The sequence below is a fragment of the Desmodus rotundus genome, chromosome 1, assembly GCF_022682495.2.
Source record: "Desmodus rotundus isolate HL8 chromosome 1, HLdesRot8A.1, whole genome shotgun sequence".
Taxonomy (NCBI): Eukaryota; Metazoa; Chordata; class Mammalia; order Chiroptera; family Phyllostomidae; genus Desmodus; species Desmodus rotundus.
Genome location: NC_071387.1, coordinates 16,206,656 through 16,223,172, shown reverse-complemented (window position 1 = coordinate 16,223,172; position 16,517 = coordinate 16,206,656). Strand labels below are relative to the sequence as shown.

The window sequence follows — 16,517 nt, the reverse complement described above, 5'->3', positions numbered from 1 at the left end:
ACCATCACCCATTTAAAGATGCTGAATCTGAGGCAGGGACGTCAGTGATTGTTTTCAAACTAGGGGAGTCCAAATGGGGAATCGACGTGCAGTTTCCTGTTTTTAATGTTCTGTTATCTTACCTTTATATAGAAAGGTTTGCCTTGGTTTATGGATTAAACAAAGTAAAATCGAACCACAGGGATGAAAAAGAGAGCAGACACAGACCTGAACCGTGATGGCTGGAGAAAGCGGGCGATGAACTTGCCCTTGTCTCCTTGCGTGGAAGGCAGGGAGAAAACATATCGATGACATATATTTTGCTTCCTGATCATAGCATCAAGCACACGTTTATTCACAGCGATAAGCTCTTCGGGCACAGGAAGTGGGGACTGGACGCCATGAGAATGCGGTACGGGGTTCCTTGAATCGTAAATCACTCTGAGTACAGTGCACTGTGTCTGTATGTCCAGCTCCACTAATGAAAATCTATTAAAGGAGTGACTTCTGTGACTCCGCTAGAAGATCTGAAGACTTCGCTTTCTGGAGCCAAAATGCCAGCAAAGAAGTCGTGGTGTGAACCACAAAAGACAAATACAAGTGTTGGCTGCCTCTCACAATTGGCAGAGATATACTCCAACTTTAGATTCCTTTCCTCCCTCCGTCCCCAACTCTTCTGTGGAGTGGCTACCTGAACACAGGCTCATGAATTCACCTGTCTGTGCTTCCCTAAATTAACTGACAGCATTCATCTTACTTCTACCTATTGATCATCCAGGCAAACTTTACTGGTCATTTACTTTGTGTGAAGTATGGTTTTAGAGAATAGGGGGGGAGAGCACATGACTCACTCAGCACCTATTCTGTGCCAGACACCCTCTGGGACACTTTACATACATAATTGCATTTACTGCAATCGTACGAGGTAGCTATTATACTTCCAGTTTGTAGTGGAAACAGTCTGACGCTCAGAGAAGTCCTGTAACTTAACCAAGGCAGTGCCGCTGGTTCTGGAGCAGAGCCAGAGCTCGGAACCACCGAGTGGTGGATTCAATATTTCATTCAGCATGTTGCTCTCTTCCTTGCCAGGGGCTGCTGATACAGAGTTTGCTAAGAAACGATTCCTGGCCCCAACCCCCATCGAGTCCCGTTGGAGAGTCAATTTCCTGACTCCCTGTCGAGTGGTCTTGTTATAATCAACCTCAGACCTTAGTATTAAAACATGTATTACAGCTGAATAACAATAAATTTTTTTTAAAAAAGGACTAAAAAACACCCCCCATGCTTTACATAAAGCTGTACATAAAGCCATTTGAATGGTACGTGAATGCTGTTGGTGTTTAGATGAAGTGGGAAATAGAGTTAAGTGGTGACTGAGACTGGAGCTGAATAACAGCATCTCTTTTTACTCTTCAGATCTCCTTTATAGAGACACCTGCAACTTCCTGAGGGAAGGTTAGAAAGTGAAATTTGGTTCCCGTAGCCCAGGAGGCAGTGAGATTCTCTGGCAGTAAGTCACGGTGGGGGCTGCGGATTTCTTTTTTCTGTAAGGAGCTCGCGTTGGAGAAACTAATTAAGCCTACAATTCTTAGGAGGTTTAGGGTTTTGCTAGCTTGCCATGGCCCCTCCCCAGCATGCTCCATGGAGGAAGGGCTCTGGAGTCTGGGCAGAGGAACACTCAACACTTTTATTTCACCTCCCGTCTCCTCAGGGGCTCACATTCTTCTTAAGAATAACATCTGTGTTTCGTGGGCTCTTAACTCTTTCATAATTTCCTTCCCTTTTGTTGCCTTTGCGTCTCAGGCTGGAGACTGAAAGCCTGGAGCAGAAAGACTTTGGACACCTTGTATGAAACAACTAACCGGACCAGAGCTGCGAGTGAGTCCATCTTAGGGCTGCTCGGGGCGTGACAACAGCTCCACTTACGTCACCGAGACCGAGGGGCCCTCCGGTAGCAGAACCACTGCTCCTGCGAGAGCCTGGTTGTGCTGCGGGCGGCGTGAGTTCTTTCCTTACCTGAGTGCCATTTGTCCCCGGTGGGTTTCGCCATTGAATCCGAGTTCTTCTTTCTGTCACCCAGCAGGACACGTCTTCTCTTTTCCTTCTGTGACAGGCCTTCGGAGATTTCGTCCCTGCTTATTATCCTATTTTATTCTCCCCAGAGAGGTGGTATTTCTAGACTTTTCACTATCCCGATTGTCTAAGTGTGCACCCTCTAAGGATAACAAGTATGTTACAAATATATTAATAAGACATCTATTAATTGAGTACCCCCCTCTCTCTTTTTTACTGGGCTTGGTTGTGACCTCGGCGTCTTTCCCAGTAACTCGCAGGCAGCTGTTATGAACTGACTTCTTAATAAAGGAACCCCAGCTGGGCAGCTACTGTGTTCAAGCACTAGAAACTGCGGGAGACTGGGCAGCTACTGTGTTCAAGCACTAGGAACTCTGGGAGACTGGGCAGCTACTGTGTTCAAGCACTAGGAACTGCGGGTAGACCTGGGGAGGCAGTGCGAACACAGCAGCAGCATCTGCACCCTCGTGGTGTTTGCACCCGGCTCTGGAGTTAACTCTTAACTCTGCGTGGCATTGAGTTGTCCTTTGCCACCTAGGAGTTGGGCTTTTGACTGGAGATAGATGCTTTTCCCAACCGGACTCTGAGGCTCACCTGCAAGAGGTCCAGGCAGAGTGTGGTCCTCAGCCTCCCTTGAGCTGAGTCCACTGTGTGTCTGTCTCCCAGAGGGCCCTGAGTGCGGGGAAACACAGGGTTTGGCAGGAGTAACTCCTGCCTGAGTGTGGTGGGTAGGGTAATAATTTATAGTTTTTATTTGAACACTTTGCCTAAAATGTCATATGGTGTGCTTCAGTGTGAAATTGTTATGTTACAGAATTACCTGCTTATGATTTTGTAATAAAAGATTGTGTAATATAAGAGTGTATTTTTATTTGTGCCAGACCCTGATCTACAGAGAGAAGCTGAATGCGGTGGGGGATGATCCAGTCTCATTTTATATTGGGAGGCAGAGGTGCTTTTCGGAGAAGCTCTTGAACCCACAACTAGGCGAATCCAGTGTAGTGGTGTTCCTACCATACCTGGAAATGCTCTCTGAGTATTTCTGTCCCTATCATCTTAGGAACCCTTTCAAATTAGTGCATGTAAATAAAAGGCTTGGCAGGTCAGCTAATCCTGCTCACTTCCCACCAGTCCTTGAGAAATGATGGTTCTCGGTAGGGTGGGGTGGTAGGGCCTCTGTCCAGAATTGGAAGGATGCTGTCCAAGAGACCACATGTGTGGAAAGTCCCCGGAGGAGTGATTTTGGCTGGACATATACTCTTCTGTCTTTCAAATGACTGACGTTTATGGTGTTTTCCCCTCTGAACGTCCTGCCGGATCTTTTGTTTATTTTTAGAGAGAGGGGAAGGGAAGAAGGAAAAGGGGGAGAGAAGCATCAATGTGGGTTGCCTCTCATGCGCCCCCCACTGGGGACCTGCCCACAGCCCAGACATGTGACATAACTGGAAATTGAACCTGCAACCCTTCGGTTCGCAGCCCGCGCTCAATCCACTGAGCTACGCCAGCTGGGGCCCTTTGCTGTTTCTTTAAATCACGTCGTTAGTTTCTGACCCGTTGCGATAATGATGTGGCTGAGTGGGAACTGAATTCAAATCCACAGAGTGCTTGGCAGCTTTGGGAAAATTGTGTCCACTCAGAGTGTGTTTGTTTCTGCTTGCAGTGGTGATCTGGGAGCAGAGTCGGCACTCGACACACTGCATAGAAAGTAAAGTGAGGCTAGTCAGGACTGTTGGCTTCTCCGCCCAGGTCTGGCCGTGCGGTCAGTTAACATGCAATGACTGAGAAGCCCTAGAGCAGGCTCTATTCTAGGGGCCGGAGACACGGCAGAGAGGAAACATATAAAGTTCCTGTCATCACGGAGCTCGATTTCTAGAAATCACACCCATAAATAAGTAAGCCAGTAGCATATCTGGTGGAAACACGTGCTATGGAGAAAAACAGAGAAGAGTACTGGGCACAGGGCTTGTGTGCGTGCGTTTTTGCACGCGTGCTGTGTGTGCTTCTGCGGGGTGCTGAGAAGGTGACATTGGGAGGACGCCTGAAGGAAATGAACGGGAGCCACGCACGCATCAGGGGGAAAGCGCTCCAGGTGGAGGTCTGCAGTGGGGAAAGGGCTTGCCGGGTTTGGGGACAGCGGGCAGGCCGGTGTGCCTAGAGCGTCATGAGAGAGGGGTCGAGGTCCCGCAAGAATGCGGGGACAGGTCCCCGAGGGCTTTGGGGCCACTGTAGCACCTCGGGCTTTGCTCTAAGCCACATGGCAAGCTCTGGAGGGTTTCAAGCAGCAGAATGAGATGACTCAACTCAGCGTTGCAAGAGGATCACTCTACAACCCTCTGGGGCGGGGGGGGGGGGGATAGACTGGCTCTGGGGGCGAGTGTTGGGACACAGGGCCTTTGACTTTGTTTTCAATGCTTCCCAAGCTGCTCAGGATAACCTGGGGTGGCTCACCATGTAACCAGGTTTTAGAGGTGAAGGGAGAGTAAAAAACACCGAGGGCAGTAGGAAGTAGTCCCTATCTCCAGGTGTGCCTCACTCTGGGCTAGAAAGTTGAGCTGTATAGGAAAGGAGAATAGAAGTTTTTCTCGGAGGGCCCAGGGGCAAGCCAAAGGAACTAGTGTAGACAATAGGAAAGTGTGAGCTTGGCCTCGCAACCAACAGTAAGTCAAAAGCAAAAGTAAGTTAGTGGGGGCACTTTAATATAATGGGGCCATTGAACATGGCAGAGAATGGGGGGTTGGTGCTCCTTGCCAGGAATCTGAGTGGGGATTGGACACATGGACCGGAAACCCTGTCCCTGTTCTCCCTCCAGCCCGACATTCCTACCCACCCCACCCAGATGTACATTCTGCAAGAAGTGATAAACCAGAGGGTTTGTGGAGAGGGGAGACAAGAAATGCAGAAGCAGTCTGCCATGCCTTGGACAGAGTTTGAGCCCCTTATGGAGGGAGGGCTTCAAGCGGAAGTGATGGTGTTCCTTGAAAGTGTGAGTCTAGGAGCCCCGTTGACATCGAAGGTCCGCATCAACGCCTTCCCAAGGAGCTCTGCTTTTAGAGCCTTCCTAAAGCTGGGGACGACTGCCATCTGCTGGAAGACTTAAGTATTGCGCCCAGACGCTCAACTTGGTACAAAGGTCTCACAACTTTAGAGAGACAAACCTGTGCTGGCATTTTTCTCCTGCCCAGGCCCTGTCCATGTTCTCTTTTAAATCATCACACATTCTCTTCAGGGTAGGCCCTCCTCATTCTCATTTTTAGGGGTACTCAGAAACATTACGCGAGTAGACCAAGATCATTCGGTAATTGCGAAACTTAGGAGCCAAGCTCAGCTCTGACTACAAAGAGGATTGCTTTGAGAAGTTGTTACGATCACACCTGCTCTGCAAACTGTAAAGTGCGATGAGGGAGCTGGCACACGGCTGGTGCTCCGTGTGTACCGAGTGAGAGAATGGGTAGAGGGTATGTGTGAGATGATGCTCCTTGGGCTCTGTGGCTGATGGGCGCAGAAGTCCTACGTTTCAGTTCTCAGTCTGGTAAACTTTAAGGCCAAGTGAACTTGGAAGTCATTTTATTGCTCTGAAACACATTTCTTAGCCTGTGACTACAATATACCGGGACAATGTGGCGGTAACTTATTTTCAATGTGTGTGTGTGTGTGTGTGTGTGTGTGTGTGTGTTTCCTATAATATACTGAAATCTTTCCAGTTTCCAGTCTTGGGATTGGAGCAATTATCAAGGACAGATCCTTCTGCTTCCCGTCTGAGCTTTCAGTTCATTTTCGGGGCTCCTGGGGGAGGAAAAAGGATGAGGAGAGTGAGCCCTCTGCTGGCCAGTGATATATCACACCCGTTCACATCGGGGCAGGGTGTGCCTTGGAGGATCCCAGCACCCACTGAGACCAGGGGACACAGGTGGGGGGAGGTTGCCTTTCTAGTGCTAGAGTGAGCTTTCTAAAAAGCATGCTGATTATGTCACTCCTACCTTCAACGTCTTCAGAAATTCTTAGCTGTGCTTTGAGGACACAAAGCTTTCAAGGCAAGGCTCTGCACCACCTTCAACCTTTCATCCAGCCACAGCCTAGTCCTCATTCTAACCATGGTAACCTCGCATGAGGCTCCTCTAGTCCCCCTCCCACCTCACCCAAATCCGAACAGCGACGCCCTAGTGCTCCAGGACCCTGCGGCCCTCCCTGCTCCTGGAGTTAATGGGGCCTTGACTGTAGCTCCCCAGATCCCTAAGTAGTCTGGCCTAATTGCAATAACATCCATGGCTGGGAAAGACACACTGTAGGAATGGAGGGCAGCTCAGGGACAGGGGTGTGGATAAGGAGAAGCTCTCTGGATGGCCCAAGTCGTATGGTTTTTACCTTCTAAACCTCTCTTGGAATCATACGCTGCACCTCAGGGCACCACGTTTATACAAACCTTTTTCCCTGGGCTCCGGCCGTGGCCTCCATGTAAGCCTCTCCCATCTTGCACCTCCTCGCCCGAATCCAAACTGCCACAAAAAGATGGTTAAAAAATACATAAAAACATGATCATAATACTTCCCTGCTTAGAATTCCTGAGTAACTTCCTATTGCGCTTAGAAAAAATACCCAAATCCTTATTCTGGACCAAAGGAACCTACCTGCAGGACTGGGTGGCCCTGCTCCTTCTGGGCCTCTGGCTTTCCTTCCGAGCAGCCTGGCAGCCTCAGGGCCTGTAGAGACAGATACTCTGCCCTCTACCTCTCCTGCCTCCTCCCCTGCTTAACTCCTCCTTATCGTGCAGATCCTGATTCCAATGCCCTTCCTCAGGGAAGCCTTCCTGGTCCGGGGCCTGATGGATATTCCATCATGTCCTGTACTAGCTCCCACGGCATGACCTCAGTTTCCAGTGTTCCATTGGCTTGTCTGATGTGGTGGCTGTTGCCATCCTGTCCCCTGTGTGGAGGTTGCACAAGGGTGGGGATATGGTTATTTTGCTCCCTTAGTGCTGGGCATGTGGGGTGCTCATTACTGACTTAAAATGGAAAGGAAATGAACAACCCTGGGAGGAGAGATCCAATCAGCACAGTTCACAGGAACTCCGGATACTCTGGGGTTGGCAAGGTGTGGTGGGAAGGAGAGTGGCTATGGGAAAGGACAAGCTGAGAAGGGGAGAAGGCAGGATAGATCATAGTCCCAGAGGACGGAGCTGTGTGGTCAATACTGTGAAGGTGGGCAAGCCAGCTTCACGGACTCCTTGGTTTGCATTCCTTGCTCAAGGCTAAGTAAAAGTCCCTCTGCAGTTATCCAATAGGCAAAGCCTAAATTATGTGCCTACGCTCTGGTTGCCCTGGGGAGGAGAAAAGAGTATTTTTCCATTTGGCTTCCATGGTGGGGGGCAGGGTCCTCACCCAATGGGAAATGCTCCAAAACTAGAAAGGAGTTTGGATGCTGGGAAGGTGTTAGCTGACCAATGTCTGCAGCAGGGAGAGAGGCGTGAATAGACAGCGAGGCAAGCAAGTGGGCAGCCTTGTGAGTGGTTCTGAGGGTGAGGTTCTGAGTGGTTCTCGACTCACAGGAGTGGGTGTGAGTCGAGGGGGTCTGTTTCCAGTGGTGCGGGCAGGGTCGGGGAGAACCACATGGGCTAGCAAGGTTCCCCAGGTCCAACAGCAGCTGAGGTGCAGAGACCGTTCTGGGCCTGAGGGGCAGGGGCAAGAGCAGTTATCTGAAACTCGGTGGGAGGCTTGCGTGGAGACGCTCAGTTGACTGGCTCTGTATCTCTGTTGTGAGGGAAACTGTGAGCCCACCATGATGCTATAGAGATAGAGCAGGAAAATAAGTACCCTGACTGCTCCCAGCCCCAGGCAGGGAAGTGCATTGATATAATTCACACATGGGGGCCTTGGAGGGTACAATGCAGGGAGAAGGGAGGCGAGCAGATAGGGAGGGGCAAAAGGAAGACCAAACACCCTGGAAATTAATTCTCAATGGAGAGCTACTGAGTGTTTCATGAGGGTTGGGGTCGGACGTGGGCTTGGACTTTGAGGGTGGAGTAGAATTTCAGGAGACCTTTCAGGATGGAGGCGGTTGCTTGAATGAAGCCACAGAGTCAGTGACTGGACTGGAATACCTTCGAGATGTGGTGACCTTGCACTTTCGACCAGGGCTTCTCAACTAGAGCTTGGGGTGTGTAGGCGGTTTGAAACCAGCTGTGAAGCACAGAATGTCATGAACTCGGGCTGTTCTGGGGGCACCTACAACCTTCCCAAGGCCACAGTGAAAGACTCCTGTTTGATGTGACTTCTTCACGAATCAGAATTTGATTCTTGAGCAGCTTCTAGGGAATACCTTACTGGCTTAGCTGTATCTTTCTTTCTGGGGAGGGGAGGGGACTGGAGTTCAGAGACCTCCAAGGCAGCAGGCAGGAGAGGGTTAAGCTCCCACTGAGGCCTGGGGGTTGCAGGGCACCAGTTTGTTTGGGTTTATGGAGCAAAGCGAGTGTTGCTATGGCTGAATTGCAGGCAACAAGTCTTGTGATCTGGAACAGCAAATTGTGTATATAACATGACAGTACTTATTAAAGCATGATAAACTCAGCAGCAAGAGGTCTGGCCAGAGCCATAAATTCCTCTGATCCTCACTTCTGAGCCATCACATTCCATTTGAATGAGGCCTATCAGCTCAAACTGTTTCATTAACTAAGTCAATTTGCTGAAAGTTCCTAAGGGAATGAACTGGCAATTGCTTTCCCCATCCTCCCAACACCCTTGTTTTAAAAGAGAAATGTACAATGTGTGGTTGACTCACATTCCCTGAGTACAAACAGGTCTGCTGTCCTGGGCAGTGAGCTTCCCCCATTACGGATGTATTCAGGACGGGGCTGGGGGACACTGGCCTGCCCTTTCAGGGGGCTTCGAGTAGGGGAGAAGGAGATATTTTTAACAGGCATTCTTTTCAGTTTTAAAACTTGGGGATTGTAGGATCCTATGAAGGAAGGATCCAGCTGACCTTCCTCATTCTGCAACCTGCACATTGTCACCGTGGCCCCCCTTTCCTAAGGAAGGAGAGATCTTTACCAGGGGCCCGGGAGAGCAGGGCCCCTGGGGCCAGAGTCTGAATCCTCCTTCTGTTGTTAATTGGATACGTGGCCACAGACAAGTCATTGTGCTTCCAGGAAACCCGATCCATCTTCATTCACAAAGTAATAGCAGGCCCGGGTCACATAGCTCAGTTGGTTACCTATGCCGATATTGTGTCGATATTGTGGGTTTGATCCCTGGTCAGGGCCCGTATAAGAATCGGTGAATGAATGAGTATGTGGAACAACAAAAAATTGGCATTTCTCTTCTCTGTCTCTCCCTTCTCTTTTCTAAAATCAATATATAAAATTTAAAAAGAAATAGTATGATAACTAATGTTTATTAGTACTTAATATATGCCAGGCACCATGCTAAGGGCTTTCTATGGATAATATCATTATTTTTTACAGAAACGCTTTGAAATTAAGAAGTATGAGCATCCCCACTTCACCGATGAGGAAACCGAGGCATGGAGAGGTTAGGGAATGGGGGGATGGTGGAACCAAGATTTGAACTCAGGCAGCTCTGCTTCTGGGAATTTTAACTCTTGCGTGATAACAATTCTCACCTCGCCTATGGCATAAAATTGTTAGGAGATTACTTTAGAAAATGGGTGTAAAAACATCTTTTAACCCATAAACGACTGGTCTTGGAAATACTGAGGAAGAAGCTGAATCTTAGGTTGTAAGCTTTTTCCGACCTTGTTCAACTTTGTCCAAAAATGTGTCTCCTTCCCTTCTGGCCCTTCATCTCCCACATGACCACACCCCTCCCCACCTTTGCTTTCCAGCACCCCCTCTGTTCAAACGCACCTGTGTTGGTGGGATTCAGGCTCAGCAATGAAAGGCAAAACGACAACTCCGTTTAAAAGTACTTGTGCTTTTATTAAAAAAAATACAATCAGGTACTGTCCACGTGTGTTTTGGAAAGGAAGATGTCTTTAAAAATCCTTAGCTTTCATCATCATTATTATATTAATAACATTAATTACATCCTTAAAATGGAAACGGCATTGCTTTTCTGGGTTCTGCAGTAGGAAATGTAAAAAACAGGCATGGCTCCCAATGACACACTGAATTGTTGCTAACAAAAATAGTGATAATTAATTACACAGCTTTGTGTAAAACACAGCCGACTCTAAAACAGACTACCACTGTACAGCCCACCCCTCTCCCATTCCCAGAGCCGCCCACGAGAAGGGAAACCGGAAACCGTTGTGCTGCTGTCCCTGGGAGCGTTTTGCTGACTCGAACAACAAAACAGAAACCTGCTGGAGACTGTTGTCTTTGGTGCGAAGGGAGGAATGGAGGAGTGCGGAGGCCAGCGCTCCCGCCAGTGGCCCCGATGCTCCATGGTCAATGTTAACTCCTGCCAAGTGTCCGGGTGTGGCTTGACGGTTAGATGGGTTGTATTGATACTTTGGTAGAATTCTTGTCTTCCTCTGGGCCCTACACCTCTCTCACCCAGTTGTCCCTGAATTTTACGCCCGTTTGCGCCTGCCTTCGAGATTTCGGAAGTTGCTGGGTCTCACCTTCATCTCAGCAAACTGGATTGAATGTTCGTGGCCCTTCCAGTGGAACCAGTTAACACCCTGCAAAAAAGAGAAGACCTCCAGATTGGTTTCCATCAGGCAAGGTGTTCACTGACCGTTGCTCCTTAGTCGACGGAGCGGGTTCTGTTTCAGCATGGCTACTTGGTAGTTCACAGCTGTCTCCTGTCTCCTGTCTATTGATCTGTGCAGTGAAAACTTTCAAAGGGGCTGGCAGGATCCGACTCAGTTATTTTACTTTAGTCAAAAGCCACTGAGGTTTGATCTGCCATCTTTAAACGAAGTGGCGGCTGATGAAACTTGCCACCATTAGGAAAAGTGCTAACGGAATTCAATCCTGATTGGACGTTACAGGATTGAGTAGCCACATGCAGGAGAGCTTATAATTCACAAGATTCCTACAAAGTACTTTAATAGGGGTTGGTGTGGAATGGCAGAAAGACCACAGGTGTAACACATTTTGGAACCTGGCATATAGCGTTAAATCTTAGTGCTCTTGCTTGAGAGAGAAACGGTCTTGAACAAGTTATCAAACATTTCTGGGCCTCAGTTTCACTGTTTTTTTTAAGGCCTGACAATGCCAACCTTGAAAGGGTGCTATGAAGATGAAACGAATTTGTTAAAGGATCTGTCACAGCTAGAGCAGAGTCAGAGTTAGGGCCGGGCTCCCGTCCCTCTTTGGTGGCCTTTCACACGGTCTCATCCTTCTTCCAGAATTGGTTAGAAGGATGGAAAAAGTGGTTTCCTCTTGGCATGTGGCTTTTTTCTTTTTCAGGGAGACTGTACTACACTGATGTTGGGGGAAAGGCAGTGAAGGCGACGCAGTGATGGGCACAGTGGACGTGTAAACGGCAACGTGACGAGACAGAGGAAACACCTGTGCTTGCCCCGCTCCACCTGGACAGCCTCCACTGAATCTGCTCTCCTTCTGGGGTTTAAAGATTTTGTCTGGGAAAAGCTTTCTATTCTGGAATCCACTTGACCAGTGGTTCCCCTCGGGAACTTCAAGAGTTGACACGTGCTGTTTCTATGATTTCACCTGATCTGCATTGCCACTGAAGTTTCTGCTTGCGGAGCTGGGAAAAACACGCCATTTACCTGAGGTTCCTGCCTCCCAGTCTCACCCCCAAGCAGCTTCCCAAGCCTGGCCCTCGGCCTTCACAATCCACTCACCTGACTGTGGTTATTGTCTCCGTATCTGCCCATCAGGTTGACACGGTGACAGTTCTTATACCAGAAGGCCCCCTTGTAGGACAGAGCACAGTTGGTGATGGCTGAGTCCGTGTCCTTGTCGAAGGTGGAGAAGGACCTGCCATTGTGGTAGGCCATCGAGTCACCTGGGAGAGAGAAAGTATGCACCTGAGAGATCCCTATGGGCTGTGAAGGGCAGAACCGGGGGTGACAACGGAAGGGTCCTGGGGTGGGCCGGCCTGGAATATTGGGCCCAGATTTAGGATCACACATGGGACTGGATGGGTTATGAGTGTCACCCAAGGATGCATTTCTGATGGAAGCAGCATAATGTGGTAGAAAGAGGGCTGTGGGTGGCTTTGGAGGGTCCAGCTTCAAGTCCCATCTCTCCAATTCCCTAGCTGTGACCTTGTACAACAAGTCAAGCCTCTTGCTGAACCTCAGTTTCAGTTTTCTCCTCTAAAAAATGGAACCAGCATATTGCTTCTCTCCACCTCAGGGTGCTGTTGGGACCATATATGAAGGCGTACGCTAGAAAGGTAGAGTGCCGAGCAAATAGTTAGGATTGTTGTTATTTTTATGATTTTTTGCATGCCCTTTCCATAAAGGAGCTCACTGAGTGATGGGAGAAATCTGCATTTAAGAATGCTTTCCCCAAATACAAATATTTAGAGCCATACTTAAAACCAAAACCCCTCAGATATTAGATGCCACCAAATAGCCTTTGTATCATATAGTTATTTTTCATAGTGTTTATGGGACCAGCCTTCCCTGATTCTTAGACAAGAAGTCCATGTATAGATAGAGCTTTCTGGGAATCTACTTTGTAATTCAATACATTGAATTTTAGGAAAATTTAAGCGCCCTTCCTTCCTGTGTACCTCACTCCCCACCTGGTCAATGCTGTGCATAAAAATATGAAATGCCACGGCACACGAGCCTGGTATTTTGGAGCAAGTTGTCAGAGGGCTCAGATGCCCTTTTAAGCTGCCAAGAGCATGAGCACGGCAGGCAGGAGCTGATGAGATGCTCCCTGTAAGGGCTGCCTTTGTGCAGGGGCACATCCCAGCTCCTCTCAGGAGGAAATTCGGAGAGACTGGTGGCCGGAGTTTCACTCATTCCTGCGGCTCAGTCAGTGTCTTTGTCTTCCTTGTAACTAGACCCTTTTTGCCTCAAGACATCTCAGCTAAAGAGGTATTTATTGCCAGGTAGTAAAATGTCAGAATTCTTTGAGGGATGCAAGGACAAATACAGTTTTCGCCCCCAGGTCTTCCTCTTCTCTAAGAGCTCCCTCACTCCTTTGACTGAGCCTGGCTTTTGGTGAACCTTTACCAGGAGACTTTTTTCCCCCCTTATAGATGTTTTCTTGGAGGGCTCAGAGAGGTCGGATATGTACCACAGCATCTCTCTCTTCTGTTTTCATACACATAACCGAGAGCCGCGCAAAGTGGGTATGGGGGATATGGAATGGGCACATTCTCAGACCTGATCCACCTTCTTACAAGAACAGCTTCTGCAGCCAGGCTTGTGCCCTGGGCCCACCTGCTATGAGCTGTTTCATCTTGGGCAAATTGCCAAGCTTTTCTGAGCCTTGGTTTTCTCCCCTGTGTCTTCCTGGCATGGTTTTTGTGAGAGTTAGATGGGGATAATGTGTGGGGAATACCAGTGAAAGAGGGTATTAGCTAGTAGCCCTGAATATATGTTTCCTTACTCATTTCTCCTCTAAAGTGGAGCCAGAAGACTATGCAAAGGTCATTTCAAGTCAAAGAAATCTTCAAGACCTGAACTAGGTTATAGATGAGACAAGTAACGGAAAGGTTGCTGGAGAGCTAGTGGTGAGGCTGCATCTGGATGATGCGTGACAGGGATGACCCCAGGACAGGGATGTCTTAGAAGAGATCGAAGCAGTTGGGGGATGGAGTGCATTGTTTGCAAGACCAGCAACACTACCCACAGGGGGCGGCATCACCAGGGAACCTGGAAGAAACGCTGACTCCAGGTATGTCAGCACTGCACATCCCCAGGCTGCCCTGGGGGTCACGTGCACACAGTAAACTGAGAAGCACTGGCTCACGTGAGTAGTAAGGCCGCTGACTGTTTTTCTGTCGGTCTAAAACTGATATCTAAAAATGGATAAGAAATATAATTTTAAGTGATGGCGGCTACAGATCAGTCCTGGTTGTTCTGTGTCCCACCGGTTTCAGTGACCAAAATATCTATCTACCCAATCCTGTTCAACAGCAGTTCTTCCGGATTAGCCCCCGGTAGGGATTCACATATTTGCTGATGCAATTCACGGAGGGATTCATGAAGGACGGGATGATGAACGGAGGAAGCAGCTGAAAACACAAGCTGGTCCTGGGGCTTCCTACCTGCTGTGCCGCTATATCCCTCCACCTTCAGCTTGTAGCGAGTCTTGGCATCTCCCACGCTGAACCTGTCGTAGACGGCATAGGCTGTCTTCCCGTGGTCCTGCAGGTCCACACGGAGCTCGTACTGCCCTTGAGACGTGATTTTGTTTAAGTTGTCCAGCCCTGTGGACGACAGGCAGGGGTTGATGTGGGAGCACAAGTGACTGAGGCCATTACTTCTAGTCCACCACGTCAGAGCAGCGGCTGGGAACGCTAAGGAGAGTTGCATCACACTCAGACCCAGGCTTGCTCCTTGCTGGTGCAACGCCAGGCAAAACAGATGGTGTTTCTGGGCCTCAGGTAAAATCAGGGTGACAAGCTTTGCCCTACCAACCACCTAGGGTATTGTGCAGATCAAAGGAGGTAAGTGGAAAAACCTCCTATAAACTCTAACGCTCCTTACGAGTGAAGGACAATGGATGACAGCAGGATCCACCGTCCCCCCCACCCCCCAGGCGCTGGTGCACAGGACAGTGCCCTCTGCAGTCAGGTTGTGGGAAAGCGTCAGCTGTGTGGGTGCATGGATGTAATGTGGGCTTGGGAGATTTCAAATTGCAGCTCAAATGCTTACAGTGTTGGCTAGATCCATGGGCAAGATGGGGATTTTGTACCTTGTGGGGGTGCTTAGAGGTGATGGTTATAAACAGCGCACCTCAGCCCTGGGAGACCAGAACAGAAGCAGTTAATGGTATCAGTAAGGACAAGTCTATAAGTGGTTCAGTGAATCACTTAAGGCTAAGCTCATTCTTAAGGCCTGGCTGTTGGCTCTCCCTTGACCAGATTTTTATTTTTAATGATCCAGAGAATTTGAAGTATTTTCCACTGAGAAGTTGAAATTCTGAGTCTACCACCAGAGCTGTCTCCTCCCCATCCATTTCTCTCCCATAGGTTGCTGTGGGCTGGGACAGTGACAAGGAGGGCAGACAGGGATGTTGGGGACACAGATATGCAGGGCTGCGTTACCAAGCCAGAATTCTTCTCGGCGGTCCCCAAAGCCAGCAGCATAGGCCTTCCAGTTTCGGTAGAAATCCTCACGCCCGTTTTTGCGTCTCAGGAACACCTGTGAACATAACCAGTGAAGCTGGGTGCACGTAAGCTCTTGAAGGTGGGAGAAGGCATCTTCCTGAGAGGAGGAGCCTCAGACTACGGAAAAAGCACCAGTCCCCAGCTCTGTCCACCACTAGTTTGCCAGGTAACTCTGGGCAGGTCACCTCCCCTCTCGGAGGCTTGGTGTCCTCCCTTGAAGAATAGGGACTAATAGGGACCACCCAACTCTGATTGGTAACGATGTATCAATGCAGCGTCATCCCTGTAACAAGTGCACCTTCCTGGGGTGGGATGCGGATAGTAGGAGAGACTGTGAACTCGGGAACTGGGGCATATGGGCACTCGCTGTACCGTGTGCTCAGTTTTATTGCAAACCTAAATCTGCTCTAAAAAATAGAGTTTATTTAAGTCTTTGGACAACAGGGTGGGGGTTGACAGAGGGAGTGGGGGGAAGGATGGGCAGGACAGGGGACAGCAATGGGGGAAAAACTGGGACAACTGTAATTGAACAACAATAAAAAAATAAAGTTTATGAATTGAAAAATACTACTCAGATTGCATGGTAGAGATTGAAATAATTCATATAGAACTCTTGGCACAGTGCCTAGTAAGGGGCAGGTGCTGATTAATACACATAGTGGGTTTATGACCACTGTCATATTTATGCATCACAGAGCTGAAGATCAGAGGAGGTAAATCACAAGAAAATGATTTTCTTCTGTTTTTTAACCTGCAACTTCTTTCCCAGTCTCTGGTTTAAGAGCTAACCCCTGAATGTCTCTGTGTGACAGGCGCCATCTGACAAAGCCTCATCACCTTGGGGTCAGAGTGCAGGGAGAGGACCTGTGCCCCTCCCGCCCCATGTGCCTTCTGCCCCCAGGTCCCTTGCTTGAGGTTTCGGTGATACTCACGATCCATCCACCCCCATCAGAGGTCATGTCACAGAAGACTTCCAGAGGCTGGGTCTTATTGCTGTTCAGATAAATGGTGTAGAGGCCAGAGGTCGTGTCTCCATTCAGCATTGCTTGGGAGCAGTCCCTGGGGAATGGGTACAGGAGTCCAACTGCAGGATGAGAGGAAAGGGTGGCTGTCAGAGCGAGAGGCCTGGGGTAGGAGCTTGCACATTTCAGCACTACTATCTTGGCTGGATGACTTACTCTCTCTGAGACGTTGTTCCCTTCTATGCAAGATGGGGTCAGAGGGTGCAACGAGGCATAGAGGTTA

The 16,517-nt window shown here is 49.0% G+C and overlaps 1 protein-coding gene across 7 annotated transcripts in view; it reads right to left on the bottom strand.

Moving 5' to 3' along the window:
- Window positions 1-9,960: 9,960 nt before the first annotated feature.
- Window positions 9,961-16,517, bottom strand: part of TNC (tenascin C) — a 93,485-nt gene continuing 86,928 nt past the window's right edge. For all 7 annotated transcript variants that reach the window (XM_053921293.1, XM_053921301.1, XM_053921296.1 and 4 more), the window contains 5 exons: window positions 16,205-16,356; window positions 15,210-15,306; window positions 14,208-14,369; window positions 11,818-11,981; window positions 9,961-10,686 (listed from right to left, as the gene is read on the bottom strand). In XM_053921293.1, coding sequence (XP_053777268.1) covers window positions 10,576-10,686; window positions 11,818-11,981; window positions 14,208-14,369; window positions 15,210-15,306; window positions 16,205-16,356 — 686 coding nt within the window. In that variant the 3' untranslated portion in view covers window positions 9,961-10,575. The remainder of the gene's footprint in view (window positions 10,687-11,817; window positions 11,982-14,207; window positions 14,370-15,209; window positions 15,307-16,204; window positions 16,357-16,517) is intronic.